Here is an 18,758-nt window from a genome sequence, read left to right as displayed (position 1 = left end):
TGTACTATACTGAAGGTTTATTATTTAGTATATTATCTAAAAATAAACCTTTAGTACATTAATAATGAGCTTTTAGTATATTAAAAATGAACATTTGTCAGTATTTTCAATTGCACGGTGGATGATCAATTATTATTGCGTGGACCATGGTTTACATAGCTGTGTGGACCATAGTTCAATAACACATAAAATACATTATTCTTTTCCAAAAAAAAAATACATTATTCTAACTCACAAAATACATTATTCTAACACATAAAGTACATTATTCTAATTCATAAAATACATTATCTTACCCTTAAAAATTTATTATTCTAACATATAAAGTACATTATATATTATTCTAACTCTTAAAATACATTTTTTTTTTGGATATACCCACGATTTTCACCGTCGGACACAATGACTAATCCACTCGCTGAATTGTAGGCACCTCTTTTGGGTGGGACAGCTGGCCTGGAGATTTAACTCTTAAAATACATTATTTTAACATATAAAATGCATTATTCTAACTCATAAAATACATTATCTTATCTAAATTTTTTTATTATTTTAACACATATAATATACATTATTCTACCACATAAAGTACATACAGTACATTATTTAACTTATAAAATACATTATCTTACCCTAAAATGCTCATTATTCTAATACGTGCGCGGAGCAAGGAGTTTTTGACATAAAAATAACATCGTTTTAGACCGTGGTCCCCACAATAATTTGCCGTGGATGATGATCCATTATATTTTCAATCATTATTGTATGGACCACCATATTTTCTATACTATAAAATATGTTCATTTAATACACAAATAATGTATTTTTATTATATTAAAAATGTATTTTGTATTCACGAAAATTACATTATTTAAATATTAAAAGTACATTATTTTATATAATATATATTCAATACACTAATACTATATTTTTAGTACATTAAAAATGTACTTTCTTTTATGGTCCATACAATACTACGTGGCAATAAATTGTCATATATAATTTCTAGTGAGCTAAAAATCTTCTGTTTTCAAAAAGAAAAAAGAAAAAAAAAAACTTCTAAAAACTTATTGGCCCAATTGTGTGGGCTTAGTGCTCTCAAATTCGGTCCAATCTATCTGCTCTCCTTAGGGCAAAGTCACCCAATATTCCCGGCCTTTGCTTCATTATCGTCTTCCTCGGTAAACCCTAGTCTCGCAGGGAGAAAAGGAAATCCTGTGCGAATCAGACCTCAACGTCTTTATAGATAAACCCTTGTCTCGGAGAAAGCAAAAACAGGAGCCTCTCTGCGAATCAGACGTCAACAATGGCGACTTCATACGACTACGAAGATGGCAGCTACTCGACCAAACAGCAGCACTCGGACTCTTCACTCGAGTCGTATGACCCGAACTACGTCCCAGACCCGGTGAAGTCGTTCGTCGGCCATCTTTACAGGCACATTAGGGAGAAGAATGTGTACGAGATCCACCAGATGTACGAGACTTCGTTCCAGAGCCTCAGCGAGCGCATGTTCAAGGACACTCCCTGGCCTTCTGTTGACGCAGTCGCACCTTACGTCGACAACGACCATGTCTTCTGCTTGCTTTACCGGGAGATGTGGTTTCGCCACCTCTATGCTCGCCTCTCCCCGACTCTCAAGCAGCGTATTGATTCGTGGGACAATTACTGCAACTTATTCCAGGTTTAGCTCTTTTTGGATAGCTAATATTCTTCTATTTACCTCCTTTTTCCTCTAAAAGTCTGTGTTTTTTTATTTTGTTATTTCAATATCTGTTTATTTATTTATTTTTTGCTGGTTTCTTGACCGGATTATTTATACAGTATGCGTTTTACAAATTTCACAGTATTAGCTGTCAGAACAATAATGACGTCTCACCATTTGATCTCCCTCTTATCGAGTGTTTTCTTTAGTATAATTTTGGCTTGTACATGAAGAATTGCACGGAGTTGCTTATTAGCTTATATTTGTGCTTGTGTTTTTAAAAAGGTTGAGTTTTGAGGGGGAGAATATATCAAGCTTGTGGGTACAGTAGTCAGGTTGAATTGGATGTTTTCAAACCTATTACTGTATTGCATAATCTGGCTATTTGTATGTAGCTCAGTGCTGGAGTAAAAGTGAGCAGTATATTTGTTTATATGAGTGCATTAAGCTTATGATTTTGGTTCTCAAAGGCATTCTATAACCTTCTTGGAGAATTTGTGAATTTTGCTGTAGTTTTACAGTTAGCTCACACATAAATTATATTTGTTTCCTTTCAGTGGTGACTTTTAATTTCTCCATGGATTGAACCCATTAAAATGCTGTTCTTTTATAAATTGCCTATAGTAGGAAAAGGCCACGATCTAACACATGTAGGCTTCTAAAAAAACATCGTTTTGCTGGTAAAGCAATGAAGTAATTGTTGGTGTATTGCTCTCCTCTTTGCCGAGGTGCTGAAATGTACTAAACCAGACTGAAGCGATTGCTTTGGTCTGAAGAGAGCAATGTGTAAAGCACAACCCTTAGCATACCTTAAATAAGGTCAACACAGTCAACACTCAAAACACCTCATTTCAGCTGCAACAGCACAATCAAACTTGAGAATTGCCTTCAATCATACTCCAATGCCTCCAATTAAACATTTTGGTGACCAATAGTTTCACAGTTTGGCTGAATTGCCTCACATCCTTCGCTGATCTCTTAAGTCTACAAATTGCAATTATGCTTTTCTTATTCTTTTGCCAAATCACTTATTACTACTACCTCTTTTTTGGGGTGGGTGGGGAAGAAGAAGCCAACTGCAATAAGGGACGAAGATGATGACAACAATATTGTTTGAACTCTTCATCTTTAAGCATATTGCATACCCTCTCACATGCTCTCTTCTCTTTGTTAGCTAAGCAAGATCCTTTTTTTTTTTTCCTCTAAAAGTCTAATAGTTAATAATATTCCATATATTTGATTTGTTTTTAATTAATTTATTTGGGTAGTGGGCATTGGGAAGTGGGGCTCTCCAAACTCCATTTTAAAAATAAATTTAACCTTAATTAATTGCAATGTTGTAAAAATTTCTAGGTGCCCATTGAGTGTTTGATTGGCGCCTAGTGCCTAGGTGCACAACTAAACAAAACTGGTTTTTTTTTTTGGGTTGCATATGGAGTCTTGGATTTTTAGACTTCTAGCAAGTATTCCTTTGATACAATATAAATGTTCAATAGAACATAATACATTAATACTCTAACCATAACATATACAAACGAAAAAACAAAATTTACAAAAAAAGGGCTGCCTTGTTGGCTGACCTTGTAGAAGATCAATTTTGGCATTCTTCCATTTGGCCTACGGGCCAATTTTCACCACACTGATTAATTGATGTACTCAATTGTTTCATATTTTAATGTAATCCTTAATTTATGCATTCAATTTGTTGTTTTTAGAAAATATGGATTACGCATTGTGCTTCGTTGATATATAGTATTTAATATGATGCTTCTGTTTAGATAAAAATTAATGATTGATGAATAATGAAATATTAAGATAATATGATTATATATATATATATATATATATATATATATATATATTATGTTAATGGTAGAATTTTGTTCACTTTTCAAAAGTAGCCATTTTGACATGTAATGAAAATATACATCAATGATTAAGGTCTTAAGGATACAATATGCTTGTATTGTTATATCATGATGCCAATTATAAATTTATAATATTTGTGTTAAAAGTTGCATTATAAATCATTTATATATGATTCTAGATTGTGAAATTTAATTTTGCCACTTTGCATTGCTATATTATATGCAAAACAAAAGCAACAGTTTGCTTTGTGCTTTAAAAAACTTTGTAGTGCTCTGTCATGCTGTTGCACTGTTTGCATTAAAAAACTCTGCATGTATATAATCTGTGTCTATGGTGCATGTTAATCAGCTCATTAACATGTGACTGATGGTGTGAACTTCTTTTACATCAAGAAATTTGTGTTTTGACAAGAATGTCCTCTCATGTAGTAGTGGGTAGACACTAAGAACAGCCACATTGCATGAATGCAGAGTTTTAGTTATATCTACCAATCTACCATTTTTACTTTGCATATATTTTATTTTATTACACTAAATTGTTTATGGGTTTCAATTGTTCTGTTGAGACAAAATGATACTTAGCTATTGTGATTTGCTGCAGGTGGTTCTACATGGGGTGGTAAACATGCAATTGCCAAACCAGTGGTTGTGGGATATGATTGACGAATTTGTTTACCAATTTCAGTCATTCTGCCAATACCGTGCCAAGATGAAGAACAAGACTGAACAGGAGATTACATTGCTGAAGCAGTTTAATCAGGTATTGTTGTTTACAAATAATGTATTGTCTTGGACTGAGATTTTACTCTTATATTTCTTGAAGAGTACATTTAATTGTAAAATGTCTTCATTTTCATTTGTGTTCAACTTTTTTTGCTTTGTGATGAGTAGAGGATATGAAGGTTCCTTTAATATTTTTTGGATGATTAACCAGCTGTTCATAGTTGCAAAACCCAGTATCTTTGTGTTATTTTTGTGCCAAAGAAATTTAGGACAATTAGTTGGGGATTTGATGTGTAAGTCTAATTTTCCTCGACCGTGGTGGGATTTTTACCTTTAGTTTCTAGCGAGGGAGTGGTGAAGAAGTTAAACATTTCTTTAATTCATATATCTTTGTTATGCTGACATCTAGCTTATAATTTCAAATTTTTATTCTAGCTGTAGAGTAATGTGTTGCTGACTTGTTGGTTTTCTCCCCCTACAATTTTGTAAGGCATGGAATGTGTATGGTGTTCTCAACTATTTGCAAGCACTTGTTGAGAAATCTCAGATTATCCAAATCTTGGGAGAAGGAGAAAGAGGGCCTTGAGGAATTCACTTCTACTGATGGATATGATTACAGTGGTGGAAGTAACGTCTTGAAAGTTTTGGGCTATTTCAGTATGATTGGCTTGCTTAGGGTTCATTGTTTGTTGGGTGATTATCATACTGGCCTCAAGTGCTCCACGGCTGTCAAACATGAGATCCAGATCTGGCCTGATAGCCACAGCTGTCAAACATGAGGTCCAGATCTGGCCGAATAGCCACGCTGTCAGACATGAGCAGATCTGGCCGGATAGCCACGGCTGTCAAACATGAGGTCCAGATCTGGACCTCACCCCCGGCCTGGAACGAGGGCTATCCGGTAGCCACGGCTGTCAGACATGAGGTCCAGATCTGGCGGATAGCCACGACTGTCAAACATGAGGTCCAAATCTGGACCTCACCCCGGCCTGGAACGAGGGCTGTCCAGCGAGGACAACCGGACAGCCACGGCTGTCAAACATGAGGTCCAAATCTGGACCTCACCTCAAACGGCCTTGGAACGAGGGCTGTCCGGCGCAGACAACGATGGCTGAAATTCCTTTTATTTATTTATTTATTTTATATTTTTAATAATTGAATAGGCAACTTGTAAAAAAGTCAATCGAACAAATTTTGCTGGTAGATGGGCCTATTTGACACTTAATTTAGTTCGTGGTGAGAATTGAGCACTTCGCAGTAGTAGATGTGCTTATTTGACATTTCTGCCTAAATAATATTATATGAGAATTGACATGTATATATTTTCTTTTTGATCATACATGTAGGAATTTTTAGTAAAAAGATAGTGTTACCTATAATATTTTTATAGCGCATTGTAACAGAGTCAGTAATACTAAAAAACTCAGTTATAAACTCTAAAATCCAAACCAACGAAAGATTTAGCGACGCTATAAAAAACGTTGTGACAGTACTAGAATTCAACCTTAATACCTTAAAGTCTTACTCTTAAAGGCACTAACCTAGGTTCAAACCTATACTCTGATACCAACTGTAACACCCCGATTTTTACACAACAACTAAGCAATTAAAGGCTTAAAGATGAAGATAAAACTAACATTAAGATATAAAGAGTGCGGAAGCTAAACTTGTCAATCAGAAGATGTCACGTCACATCTAACTACAAGGCTAGATGCACAGGCTAAAAGTCAAAACTTAGACATCCAAAACCATAACATCGAATTCACAAGTTCAATTCTACAGGCACACATGCCTCAACAATTAGCTAAGGAACCAAAAGGGAGATACGTTAAACTAATCCGTCTTCTATCACGCTCGAAGAAACTACTCAGCACCTGTAAAACATAAGGGGTAGCACCCGTTAGCGAATAATGCTAAGTAACCAACACTACGCGTAGAGTACTTATAATATACATATAGGAAAATCACTTTTGAGACTTGGAATACATAGTATATAATCTTTTAAAACGAGGAGTAGGAACAACATAAGACTCATCAGAATCACTCTTAATCAAATGACCAACATCATACGGTTACTCAAGGTATCAACAAGAACGACAAGAACAAACGAGTAATCCACATGATATGATAAGCAATATCAATTAAGAGATAACATCAAACATACTCATAAGCAATAGAAAGTCAAAGATCGCAAGCAATGACTAGTTCTAACCTTATGCCTGGTTCCAACCTTATGTCACCATGCCCGACCTTATTTCAGTTCCAACCTGTACCTCCGAGTGCCACCCTGTACACCAAGTCCAACCTTTTCCCTCCTGGAGCCATTGCTCCCCGCCAAATCAATTATCACCGATCTCATAGACATACACAATGTCATTAATAATATAATAATACTTATCACCGTGATAGTATCCGCCAATCAAGTGAGCAAAGCTCATTACCACCAATCTCATAACAATCACATAGTCATTGACATAGAAGATTGAGGCTCATCAATAGCCCAATCAAGGATCAACAATAGAGTACAACATATGTACAAGGTTACAACAAGAGATTCAGTAGAAAGACTTCAAGGAGAGACATGAAAGGAACATTCAAAACAATAGCACAATAGTAATAGGCTTCAATCCAAAGATTACCTTGATTGGTGAACCACAAGTTACCAATCTTCATAGAGAACGAATGAACAAGCACATACTAGTACCAACAACATCGTAACTAGCATGCAAATCAATAGAATAATCATAACGGTTCAAACGAACATCAATAACTTCACATTAATCAACCAAATCACAAAGTTAGACCTTTAAGCATGATTCAAGACTCATAAACCGATCAAGGTTACTTAGGACACCATTCTAGACGTACGAAACATCAAAAGGAGACACACCAGTTGCACAAGAATTCAACAAAGCGGAGGCCAAAACACAACGTACCAGTGGGCGAAATACGGTCGGTTGGACAACCCCCGCCACTCCCCCTACACATGTACCAGCGAGTGGAACCATGGGTGGGCAACCACCCGCGGCTCCTCCCGCCACCATCCGCCTACGTTTCCCACGAGTGGAACCGGCGGTAGGCTGCCTGCTCGCCATTCTGCCGCGGGTACCCCTGAACCAAAAATAAATTCCCTTTCGGGGAAAAACACCAACAACGCCAAGTTCAAGTCCAAAACACCCAAAACCTCACATTCAACAATAAAGGAACTTGAACAAATGAAAAGCTCAAAGAATAGCATTTATGAACCCTAGATACAAGCTCTAAACATGCATAAACACAAGGTTATGCATCATTTCACTCATGAACATCAAGAATAGCAAGAAATTCATATTATCAAGCATAAAATAGATTTTGTAGCACATGGTTACCTCTTGTAGCCTAAGAACACCTTTTTCAACCTCTACTCATCCTCTTTGGAACTCTTCTTCCACAAGGTCTTCCCAACACAAACCAAAAACCACACAACTATCCAAAACTTAGATAAAGTCAAGGAGAAACTAGATAAAAACACTACCCAAGACTAGGCATTACATTTCCTAAGGTCTTGGTGGAAGAAAGTTGGAATCTTGGGGAGTTCTTGGCAAGATTGAGAAAGGGTTTTGGTTGGCTTGGGGAAGAAGCTAGGATTTTAGAGAGAAGGTGGTGAGAAAGGTAGATAGAGATGGAAAGTTGGAATGATTGGAGATTCTCTTGGTTGGGGTAGGATCTTTAGGCTAAAATCTGAAAAGTTGCAAGGTCCCCTTTGAATCAATTTAAGGCTAGGAAGGAATTAAAAACTAGGTACAAGGCATAAGGCACCGTGTACAACTTATTGGCTAATGATTTAAGTCAATTTTAGGTCCTCCGACTATTTTAATAAGGAATTAAGGAGAGTTTTACAAGGAAAGCTTAGAATTAATTAAATAATTAATTCCGTTTAAGGGATAGATTTTCGGGGTGTCACAATAAACACATCAATAAGCTTTGAGAAGGCACACACCAAAACCACTCGATTACATCTTCATCATCTCGTGGTCCTTCTATGTCCTTTTTATCATAAGCTCCGTCTAAGCACTGAGTCAGGTTCACCTACGCTATAGCTGGTGCGAACTTAGTGTAGTTAGTCCTGTGTAGCCTGTCGAAAGCGTGTCAGGGTTCTGACTGCACCGTTATCGGGCAAATAACGCTTTTAAGGTAATGTTATTATAACACGGCACACACTTCCTTTCAGTCATACACTCGTAGTGTCCGTGTTTCTTAAAAGGTTTCCAGCCCGTGCGTTGACGTTGCGAATATTTTTCAACAATTAAAAGCGTTATTTTAGCAACAGTCAACTACTCAAATCGTGGAGCAAATTATATAAATTTTTTTGGTGACATGATGGTGTAGCAACAACAGAGATTAACAGTGGAAGGCAGGAGTTTGATACAGAATAGTACTGGTGAAGCACACTGCTTCGACTTATGTGTAACCTTTAAGCAAGGGAGTACAACATAAATAATTATTGGGTTCATATCGGAGCTTTAACCATACTCTGATGAGGTTTGTCTCCTCATATTTTAATATGACACATGCATATTTATATGATAATAGACTATCATATGCAAATGATTATTTTGAGCACAAGTAGTCATATATTATTGTGCATTGACCATATTCCCTTAAAACTATCATAATGGCATAATTTAGAAGATGGTTTGCCTATACCTTTGCATCCATTTGATTATTATGTTTTGAGAGCATTTGAAACGTGAAATATATACTGTGACAAGTATTTTAGAAATCACCATTTCATATTTTATATGGTGAGTGCTTTGAATATTATAGAGAATATTAACAGTGGTGCACACAAGGATAGGTGAATTGTTATTATTCAATTCACATGGATGACCTTTATGATTTTGTTGTGTTAGAAGCAAGGTTGCAAAAACGTTAGGCGCCGTTTTATTATTATTATTTTTATTTTTTAAAAAAAATTAAAAATTAAAAATTATAAAATTCACTCATAAAACATAAGGTTCCTCTAGATTTTTCTTACAAATTATTTACGTAAGTGGTTGTAAAATCGTTTTGAATATTATTGAGACCATCTAAATACATAAAAATTTAAAATTAAGAGCAAAAGAAGCATTTTTTGAAGAATTAGAGGGCCAAACTGCCTTTGGTTATTTGTGGTGTACAGATCTCAAAAAAATACGCGATTTGAAAAAAAAAATTGTTCAAAACGGACAACCGAGTCAAAAGTTATGTCTTCCCGAACTTTTAACACTTTACAACGCAAAAAAAAAAAAAAAAGTTATGCCTTCCCGAACCGGCCGACCATGGAGGAGGCCGGAATCGCGGCAGCAGGCGGCCGCCTAGTGCCTAGCGCCTAGGCGCTATTAAATCATCAATATGATATAAAGCTTATAAATTGTGTACTTATGCACATATCGAATTTATAACATTATGTGTTATATTGTGGATATGTTACAAATATTGCACTATTTGATGAGATACATATATGCTTTACAATCACTTAATCTTAAATGTCTGAATTGTGTACCGAGACTAAATTCCAAGGCTTTACTTACATTGTGGTGGTAGCATGAAAAAGTCATCATTCTTGAATACTCTGTCTAGGAAGATGGTTTTTAAGTAAACTTCGGTTTCACCACTCGACCTGGGAGTTTTTAAGAAGTAGGGTGTTGATCATGCAGGTTAGTTAGAGCGCTACTTCATCTACCATATCAGAAACTGCAGTTGAATCAAAATGATATTTTAGTTGTGCTATAATGAAACTAACAATGCATATAAAATGAAACTGAATAACAGGTTTCACATATTCAAGTGTATATTGTCCTATGAAATCGTAGTTGAATCAAAATTATACTTTAGTGGTGTTGTAATAAAACTACAGTGTGTATAAAATGAAATTTAATAACAGGTCTCACATATTGAGTGTATATTGTCAAATGAAACTGTAGTTGAATCAAAATGATACTTTAGTTGTGCTATAATAAAATTACAGTGTATATAAAATGAACCGAATACTTCATAAAAACAAAATTAGTTTGACGAAACGGGTGCCGTTTTGTGTGGACCATGGTCCACAGTAAAATTTGCCACAAGGTGAACCATGGTTCATGGTATCATGATTGCTTTGAACCAATCATTATACCATGGACCATGATCCACCTTGTAAGGTAGAACAGTGACATAAGGCTCAATTTTACTAGGAAAAATTATAATTTATGTCTCTCCATAATATGCCAATTATTAATGTCACCCCTGAATTATTAGTGGTGTAAATGTTGCCCTTCATTTTTTAAAACGGTACATATATTGCCCTCCCGTACCGTACGGGAGGGCAATATATGTACTGTTTTGAAAAATGAGGGGGAACATTTACACTATGGAGGGCACTATATGTACCGTTTTGAAAATTGAGGGGCAACTTTTACACCACTAATAATTCAGTGGGGACATTGACAATTGGCATATTATAGAGGAGCATAAATTACAATTTTCACTTTGTACTATACTGAAGGTTTATTATTTAGTATATTATCTAAAAATAAACCTTTAGTACATTAATAATGAGCTTTTAGTATATTAAAAATGAACATTTGTCAGTATTTTCAATTGCACGGTGGATGATCAATTATTATTGCGTGGACCATGGTTTACATAGCTGTGTGGACCATAGTTCAATAACACATAAAATACATTATTCTTTTCCAAAAAAAAATACATTATTCTAACTCACAAAATACATTATTCTAACACATAAAGTACATTATTCTAATTCATAAAATACATTATCTTACCCTTAAAAATTTATTATTCTAACATATAAAGTACATTATATATTATTCTAACTCTTAAAATACATTTTTTTTTTGGATATACCCACGATTTTCACCGTCGGACACAATGACTAATCCACTCGCTGAATTGTAGGCACCTCTTTTGGGTGGGACAGCTGGCCTGGAGATTTAACTCTTAAAATACATTATTTTAACATATAAAATGCATTATTCTAACTCATAAAATACATTATCTTATCTAAATTTTTTTATTATTTTAACACATATAATATACATTATTCTACCACATAAAGTACATACAGTACATTATTTAACTTATAAAATACATTATCTTACCCTAAAATGCTCATTATTCTAATACGTGCGCGGAGCAAGGAGTTTTTGACATAAAAATAACATCGTTTTAGACCGTGGTCCCCACAATAATTTGCCGTGGATGATGATCCATTATATTTTCAATCATTATTGTATGGACCACCATATTTTCTATACTATAAAATATGTTCATTTAATACACAAATAATGTATTTTTATTATATTAAAAATGTATTTTGTATTCACGAAAATTACATTATTTAAATATTAAAAGTACATTATTTTATATAATATATATTCAATACACTAATACTATATTTTTAGTACATTAAAAATGTACTTTCTTTTATGGTCCATACAATACTACGTGGCAATAAATTGTCATATATAATTTCTAGTGAGCTAAAAATCTTCTGTTTTCAAAAAGAAAAAAGAAAAAAAAAACTTCTAAAAACTTATTGGGCCCAATTGTGTGGGCTTAGTGCTCTCAAATTCGGTCCAATCTATCTGCTCTCCTTAGGGCAAAGTCACCCAATATTCCCGGCCTTTGCTTCATTATCGTCTTCCTCGGTAAACCCTAGTCTCGCAGGGAGAAAAGGAAATCCTGTGCGAATCAGACCTCAACGTCTTTATAGATAAACCCTTGTCTCGGAGAAAGCAAAAACAGGAGCCTCTCTGCGAATCAGACGTCAACAATGGCGACTTCATACGACTACGAAGATGGCAGCTACTCGACCAAACAGCAGCACTCGGACTCTTCACTCGAGTCGTATGACCCGAACTACGTCCCAGACCCGGTGAAGTCGTTCGTCGGCCATCTTTACAGGCACATTAGGGAGAAGAATGTGTACGAGATCCACCAGATGTACGAGACTTCGTTCCAGAGCCTCAGCGAGCGCATGTTCAAGGACACTCCCTGGCCTTCTGTTGACGCAGTCGCACCTTACGTCGACAACGACCATGTCTTCTGCTTGCTTTACCGGGAGATGTGGTTTCGCCACCTCTATGCTCGCCTCTCCCCGACTCTCAAGCAGCGTATTGATTCGTGGGACAATTACTGCAACTTATTCCAGGTTTAGCTCTTTTTGGATAGCTAATATTCTTCTATTTACCTCCTTTTTCCTCTAAAAGTCTGTGTTTTTTTATTTTGTTATTTCAATATCTGTTTATTTATTTATTTTTTGCTGGTTTCTTGACCGGATTATTTATACAGTATGCGTTTTACAAATTTCACAGTATTAGCTGTCAGAACAATAATGACGTCTCACCATTTGATCTCCCTCTTATCGAGTGTTTTCTTTAGTATAATTTTGGCTTGTACATGAAGAATTGCACGGAGTTGCTTATTAGCTTATATTTGTGCTTGTGTTTTTAAAAAGGTTGAGTTTTGAGGGGGAGAATATATCAAGCTTGTGGGTACAGTAGTCAGGTTGAATTGGATGTTTTCAAACCTATTACTGTATTGCATAATCTGGCTATTTGTATGTAGCTCAGTGCTGGAGTAAAAGTGAGCAGTATATTTGTTTATATGAGTGCATTAAGCTTATGATTTTGGTTCTCAAAGGCATTCTATAACCTTCTTGGAGAATTTGTGAATTTTGCTGTAGTTTTACAGTTAGCTCACACATAAATTATATTTGTTTCCTTTCAGTGGTGACTTTTAATTTCTCCATGGATTGAACCCATTAAAATGCTGTTCTTTTATAAATTGCCTATAGTAGGAAAAGGCCACGATCTAACACATGTAGGCTTCTAAAAAAACATCGTTTTGCTGGTAAAGCAATGAAGTAATTGTTGGTGTATTGCTCTCCTCTTTGCCGAGGTGCTGAAATGTACTAAACCAGACTGAAGCGATTGCTTTGGTCTGAAGAGAGCAATGTGTAAAGCACAACCCTTAGCATACCTTAAATAAGGTCAACACAGTCAACACTCAAAACACCTCATTTCAGCTGCAACAGCACAATCAAACTTGAGAATTGCCTTCAATCATACTCCAATGCCTCCAATTAAACATTTTGGTGACCAATAGTTTCACAGTTTGGCTGAATTGCCTCACATCCTTCGCTGATCTCTTAAGTCTACAAATTGCAATTATGCTTTTCTTATTCTTTTGCCAAATCACTTATTACTACTACCTCTTTTTTGGGTGGGTGGGGAAGAAGAAGCCAACTGCAATAAGGGACGAAGATGATGACAACAATATTGTTTGAACTCTTCATCTTTAAGCATATTGCATACCCTCTCACATGCTCTCTTCTCTTTGTTAGCTAAGCAAGATCCTTTTTTTTTTTTCCTCTAAAAGTCTAATAGTTAATAATATTCCATATATTTGATTTGTTTTTAATTAATTTATTTGGGTAGTGGGCATTGGGAAGTGGGGCTCTCCAAACTCCATTTTAAAAATAAATTTAACCTTAATTAATTGCAATGTTGTAAAAATTTCTAGGTGCCCATTGAGTGTTTGATTGGCGCCTAGTGCCTAGGTGCACAACTAAACAAAACTGGTTTTTTTTTTTGGGTTGCATATGGAGTCTTGGATTTTTAGACTTCTAGCAAGTATTCCTTTGATACAATATAAATGTTCAATAGAACATAATACATTAATACTCTAACCATAACATATACAAACGAAAAAACAAAATTTACAAAAAAAGGGCTGCCTTGTTGGCTGACCTTGTAGAAGATCAATTTTGGCATTCTTCCATTTGGCCTACGGGCCAATTTTCACCACACTGATTAATTGATGTACTCAATTGTTTCATATTTTAATGTAATCCTTAATTTATGCATTCAATTTGTTGTTTTTAGAAAATATGGATTACGCATTGTGCTTCGTTGATATATAGTATTTAATATGATGCTTCTGTTTAGATAAAAATTAATGATTGATGAATAATGAAATATTAAGATAATATGATTATATATATATATATATATATATATATATATATATATTATGTTAATGGTAGAATTTTGTTCACTTTTCAAAAGTAGCCATTTTGACATGTAATGAAAATATACATCAATGATTAAGGTCTTAAGGATACAATATGCTTGTATTGTTATATCATGATGCCAATTATAAATTTATAATATTTGTGTTAAAAGTTGCATTATAAATCATTTATATATGATTCTAGATTGTGAAATTTAATTTTGCCACTTTGCATTGCTATATTATATGCAAAACAAAAGCAACAGTTTGCTTTGTGCTTTAAAAAACTTTGTAGTGCTCTGTCATGCTGTTGCACTGTTTGCATTAAAAAACTCTGCATGTATATAATCTGTGTCTATGGTGCATGTTAATCAGCTCATTAACATGTGACTGATGGTGTGAACTTCTTTTACATCAAGAAATTTGTGTTTTGACAAGAATGTCCTCTCATGTAGTAGTGGGTAGACACTAAGAACAGCCACATTGCATGAATGCAGAGTTTTAGTTATATCTACCAATCTACCATTTTTACTTTGCATATATTTTATTTTATTACACTAAATTGTTTATGGGTTTCAATTGTTCTGTTGAGACAAAATGATACTTAGCTATTGTGATTTGCTGCAGGTGGTTCTACATGGGGTGGTAAACATGCAATTGCCAAACCAGTGGTTGTGGGATATGATTGACGAATTTGTTTACCAATTTCAGTCATTCTGCCAATACCGTGCCAAGATGAAGAACAAGACTGAACAGGAGATTACATTGCTGAAGCAGTTTAATCAGGTATTGTTGTTTACAAATAATGTATTGTCTTGGACTGAGATTTTACTCTTATATTTCTTGAAGAGTACATTTAATTGTAAAATGTCTTCATTTTCATTTGTGTTCAACTTTTTTTGCTTTGTGATGAGTAGAGGATATGAAGGTTCCTTTAATATTTTTTGGATGATTAACCAGCTGTTCATAGTTGCAAAACCCAGTATCTTTGTGTTATTTTTGTGCCAAAGAAATTTAGGACAATTAGTTGGGGATTTGATGTGTAAGTCTAATTTTCCTCGACCGTGGTGGGATTTTTACCTTTAGTTTCTAGCGAGGGAGTGGTGAAGAAGTTAAACATTTCTTTAATTCATATATCTTTGTTATGCTGACATCTAGCTTATAATTTCAAATTTTTATTCTAGCTGTAGAGTAATGTGTTGCTGACTTGTTGGTTTTCTCCCCCTACAATTTTGTAAGGCATGGAATGTGTATGGTGTTCTCAACTATTTGCAAGCACTTGTTGAGAAATCTCAGATTATCCAAATCTTGGAGAAGGAGAAAGAGGGCCTTGAGGAATTCACTTCTACTGATGGATATGATTACAGTGGTGGAAGTAACGTCTTGAAAGTTTTGGGCTATTTCAGTATGATTGGCTTGCTTAGGGTTCATTGTTTGTTGGGTGATTATCATACTGGCCTCAAGTGCTTACGCCCGATTGACATAACTCAACAAGGTGTATACACCAGTGTAATTGGGAGCCACATTACTACGATATACCATTATGGTTTTGCCAATCTTATGCTGAGGAGGTATGCCGTTCAATTATTTTTGTGGTTATTGTAAATAATTACCTAAACTGTTGGTTTACTTACCAAAACAGATTTGTCAATCCTGCATCATAAGCCATTTTTGCCTGCAGGTATGTGGATGCTATTCAAGAATTTAACAAGATCCTTTTGTATATTTACAAAACTAAGCAATATCACCAGAAATCTCCTCAGTATGAGCAGATACTAAAGAAGAATGAGCAGATGTATGCCTTACTAGCAGTCAGTTTGTGTCTGTGCCCTCAAGTGAAGCTTGTTGAGGAGACTGTCAACTCTCAATTAAGGGAGAAATATGGTGACAAGATGTTGAAGATGCAAAGATATGATGATGAGTCATTTACTCTCTATGATGAACTCTTCTCATATGCATGCCCTAAATTTATTACTCCGTCTGCCCCAAGTTTTGAGGAGCCGCTTGTAAATTACAACCAGGTATTGTGGCATATTGATTAAAATGGTAGTATTTCCATGTAGTACAATTCCATTCTACTACTATACTAATTTGGAAGGCACCACTAACCCACACCTTCTTGTGTGATGTTCTAAAGTCCAATGTTGTAAGTTCGATAGTTTGGCAAATCTTTGTTACCTAAATCTTCCTTAAATCTTTCATCCATTGAGTTCTTTGATGAGATGATTTTATAGATTTGGTCAATACTATACAGAAATTAAAATGGTTGTATTTAAAGATGGGGTAAGGTGGGAAAGCCATGTTATTAAGATTGAGCTGTATTTATTTACAAAGACAATAACAACTTGGAGGTAATGACTACCCAGTATCTTTTTGAAAATTGGAACTGGATTCTCAATATTGAAAGAAGTTAATAATGTCCAATATGGAAACATTGAAGTTTTATGTAGTTCTCTTAATTATGTGGTTTAAACGGCCTTTGTAACACTTTTCTCCTATATATATTTTTTGGCTTTTTGGGAGTTGCAAGTTTTCATTCCTCATCAAAGAATGTGTATCTAATTGTACTCATCTTTTAGTAGACCCATAATAACTGAATATAGGAGGGATATGACTCGTTCTTTTGAATGTGACATTTCTACAATTTACCATTCTTGTGACAGGATGCTTATAGGCTGCAGTTGAAGTTGTTCCTTTATGAAGTGAAGCAGCAACAATTATTATCTGGTGTTAGGACCTACTTGAAAGTGTATTCAACTATTTCCCTGGGAAAACTTGCAAATTACTTGCAAGTGGATGAACCTACTTTGAGGTTAGAAAATAATAGAAGTGGAGTTGATTTAATTCATCCAATTTGCTTTTGATATATGATGTTTTGAGCTGTGTTCTGGGTTATACTTAGGACGATTCTGATGACATACAAACACAAGACACATTCTGTTGATTCCGATGGAAAAATATTCTCCAATGCCGATGTGGATTTCTTTATCGATGATGTGAGTATACTGTTTGCTGTTTATGTCTCCAAAATGACAAGTCATTTACATTATAATATCATTTTTATAGAATTTTAAAATAATTTGAAAAGAGGTGCCATTTGTTTTCATGGTCCAAGGGGACTTTGAAAACAGAGTTGAGATTTTTACAAAAGTATCCATCCAAACATCATATTTCTCCCAGAAGCTGTTTTGTTAACGAAGTCCATTTTGCCATTGTCTGCTACTAATATCTTATTTATATTTCTAAAGCACTTCATAATTCTCTTGTCATGGTGTTGTCTGATTCACCTTATTTTCAACTTCTATACCAGGAAATGATTCATGTTGTAGAATCCAAACCATCTAAGCGATATGGTGATTACTTTCTGCGTCAAATAGTCAAGGTATGCCTTTTGATGGTATTTGTTACCATTTCACCATATCTGTCTCTTACCTTTGTTTTTTTGTCTATTGCACTATAAGCTGTGATGTATATACTTTCTATCCTTATCTGTGATGTATATACTTTCTATCCTTATCTGTGCTGTATATACTTTCTATCCTTATCTGTGCTGTATATACTTTCTATCCTTATCTGTGCTGTATATACTTTCTATCCTTATCTGTGCTGTATATACTTTCTATCCTTATCTGTGATGTATATACTTTCTATCCTTATCTGTGATGTATATACTTTCTATCCTTATCTGTGATGTATATTTGGTCAAATCTATCACAGGCTGATGGATACGATGGTACCATGTACTCGTAACACTGTTAGGATCAAGCGCTTACCGCTATACCAAAAGTTATAGCTATTAGCGAAGGCATAACATTATTTCCTTATACTACCACACATTTTTGAGACACTGGGTGTTGGACTTGGCCCTTTACCGGCCTCTGCCCAACCATCCCCTAGCCACCGGGTGCTAGACTTGGCCTTTACCGGCTTCCGCCCAACAATCACCAATTCTGTTGAGGCAATTGTTTGACGACATACCACATAGACATTGACATTGTACAATTCCGCCCAAAAAATCATCTTCCTATTGCAATTTCTGATCGTAATTAATATATTCTGCAGCTTGAAGGTGTGATGACTGACGTTGATAGGATAAAGCTGGAGTAATATACTTGGGGTCTTTACCCCTCTGCACTAGAGCATTTTTGTTTTGACTCATTCACGAAGTAGAGTTGGAGCCTTGTTTCTAAAACTCAAAGAAAAATCCAAAGTTGGGATTGAACGTAGAGTGGTTCGTCCAGTAGTAGCGCTTCCCATTGTCATTCTCTTCATAAATGATATACTTGATTATATTTATCTGTATCAACCTTTGTTTTTCCAATTTGCAGAATGTGTATTGTTATCAGATTCTTTTGAGTTCCGTTTTGTGCTTATATTGCATTTCCTGTATTTCTCTTTTTTTTTTTTTTTTTTTTTTTTTTAAT

General features: G+C 35.0%; 2 protein-coding genes across 2 annotated transcripts; both read left to right on the top strand.

The window, feature by feature from the left end:
* Window positions 1–1,134: 1,134 nt before the first annotated feature.
* Window positions 1,135–5,016, top strand: LOC109190970 (eukaryotic translation initiation factor 3 subunit L-like). Its single transcript, XM_019341558.1, has 3 exons — window positions 1,135–1,684; window positions 4,175–4,333; window positions 4,787–5,016. Exons 1-3 carry the CDS (start codon window positions 1,307–1,309, stop codon window positions 4,880–4,882), a joined length of 633 nt encoding a protein of 210 aa, XP_019197103.1. The 5' UTR covers window positions 1,135–1,306; the 3' UTR covers window positions 4,883–5,016.
* Window positions 5,017–11,922: 6,906 nt separating this feature from the next.
* On the top strand, window positions 11,923–18,714 carry LOC109190969 (eukaryotic translation initiation factor 3 subunit L-like). The gene is made up of 8 exons (XM_019341557.1): window positions 11,923–12,472; window positions 14,962–15,120; window positions 15,574–15,905; window positions 16,016–16,355; window positions 16,998–17,146; window positions 17,237–17,330; window positions 17,645–17,716; window positions 18,397–18,714. Exons 1-8 carry the CDS (start codon window positions 12,095–12,097, stop codon window positions 18,439–18,441), a joined length of 1,569 nt encoding a protein of 522 aa, XP_019197102.1. The 5' UTR covers window positions 11,923–12,094; the 3' UTR covers window positions 18,442–18,714.
* Window positions 18,715–18,758: the final 44 nt, after the last annotated feature.

Source organism: Ipomoea nil, unplaced genomic scaffold, assembly GCF_001879475.1.
Source record: "Ipomoea nil cultivar Tokyo-kokei standard unplaced genomic scaffold, Asagao_1.1 scaffold1596, whole genome shotgun sequence".
Classification (NCBI taxonomy): domain Eukaryota; kingdom Viridiplantae; phylum Streptophyta; class Magnoliopsida; order Solanales; family Convolvulaceae; genus Ipomoea; species Ipomoea nil.
The sequence above is the reverse complement of the archived record's forward strand: the minus strand, read 5'-3'. Positions and strand labels throughout refer to the sequence as shown.

Excerpts from the sequence above, each read along its gene's own strand:
- LOC109190970 (XM_019341558.1), top strand. The coding sequence starts at position 1,307 with ATGGCGACTTCATACGACTACGAAGATGGCAGCTACTCGACCAAACAG. Across the intron at positions 1,685-4,174 it reads ATTACTGCAACTTATTCCAG|GTGGTTCTACATGGGGTGGT; the intron begins GTTTAGCTCTTT and ends GATTTGCTGCAG. Across the intron at positions 4,334-4,786 it reads TGCTGAAGCAGTTTAATCAG|GCATGGAATGTGTATGGTGT; the intron begins GTATTGTTGTTT and ends CAATTTTGTAAG.
- LOC109190969 (XM_019341557.1), top strand. The coding sequence starts at position 12,095 with ATGGCGACTTCATACGACTACGAAGATGGCAGCTACTCGACCAAACAG. Across the intron at positions 15,906-16,015 it reads GCCAATCTTATGCTGAGGAG|GTATGTGGATGCTATTCAAG; the intron begins GTATGCCGTTCA and ends TTTTGCCTGCAG. Across the intron at positions 17,717-18,396 it reads TTCTGCGTCAAATAGTCAAG|CTTGAAGGTGTGATGACTGA; the intron begins GTATGCCTTTTG and ends TATATTCTGCAG.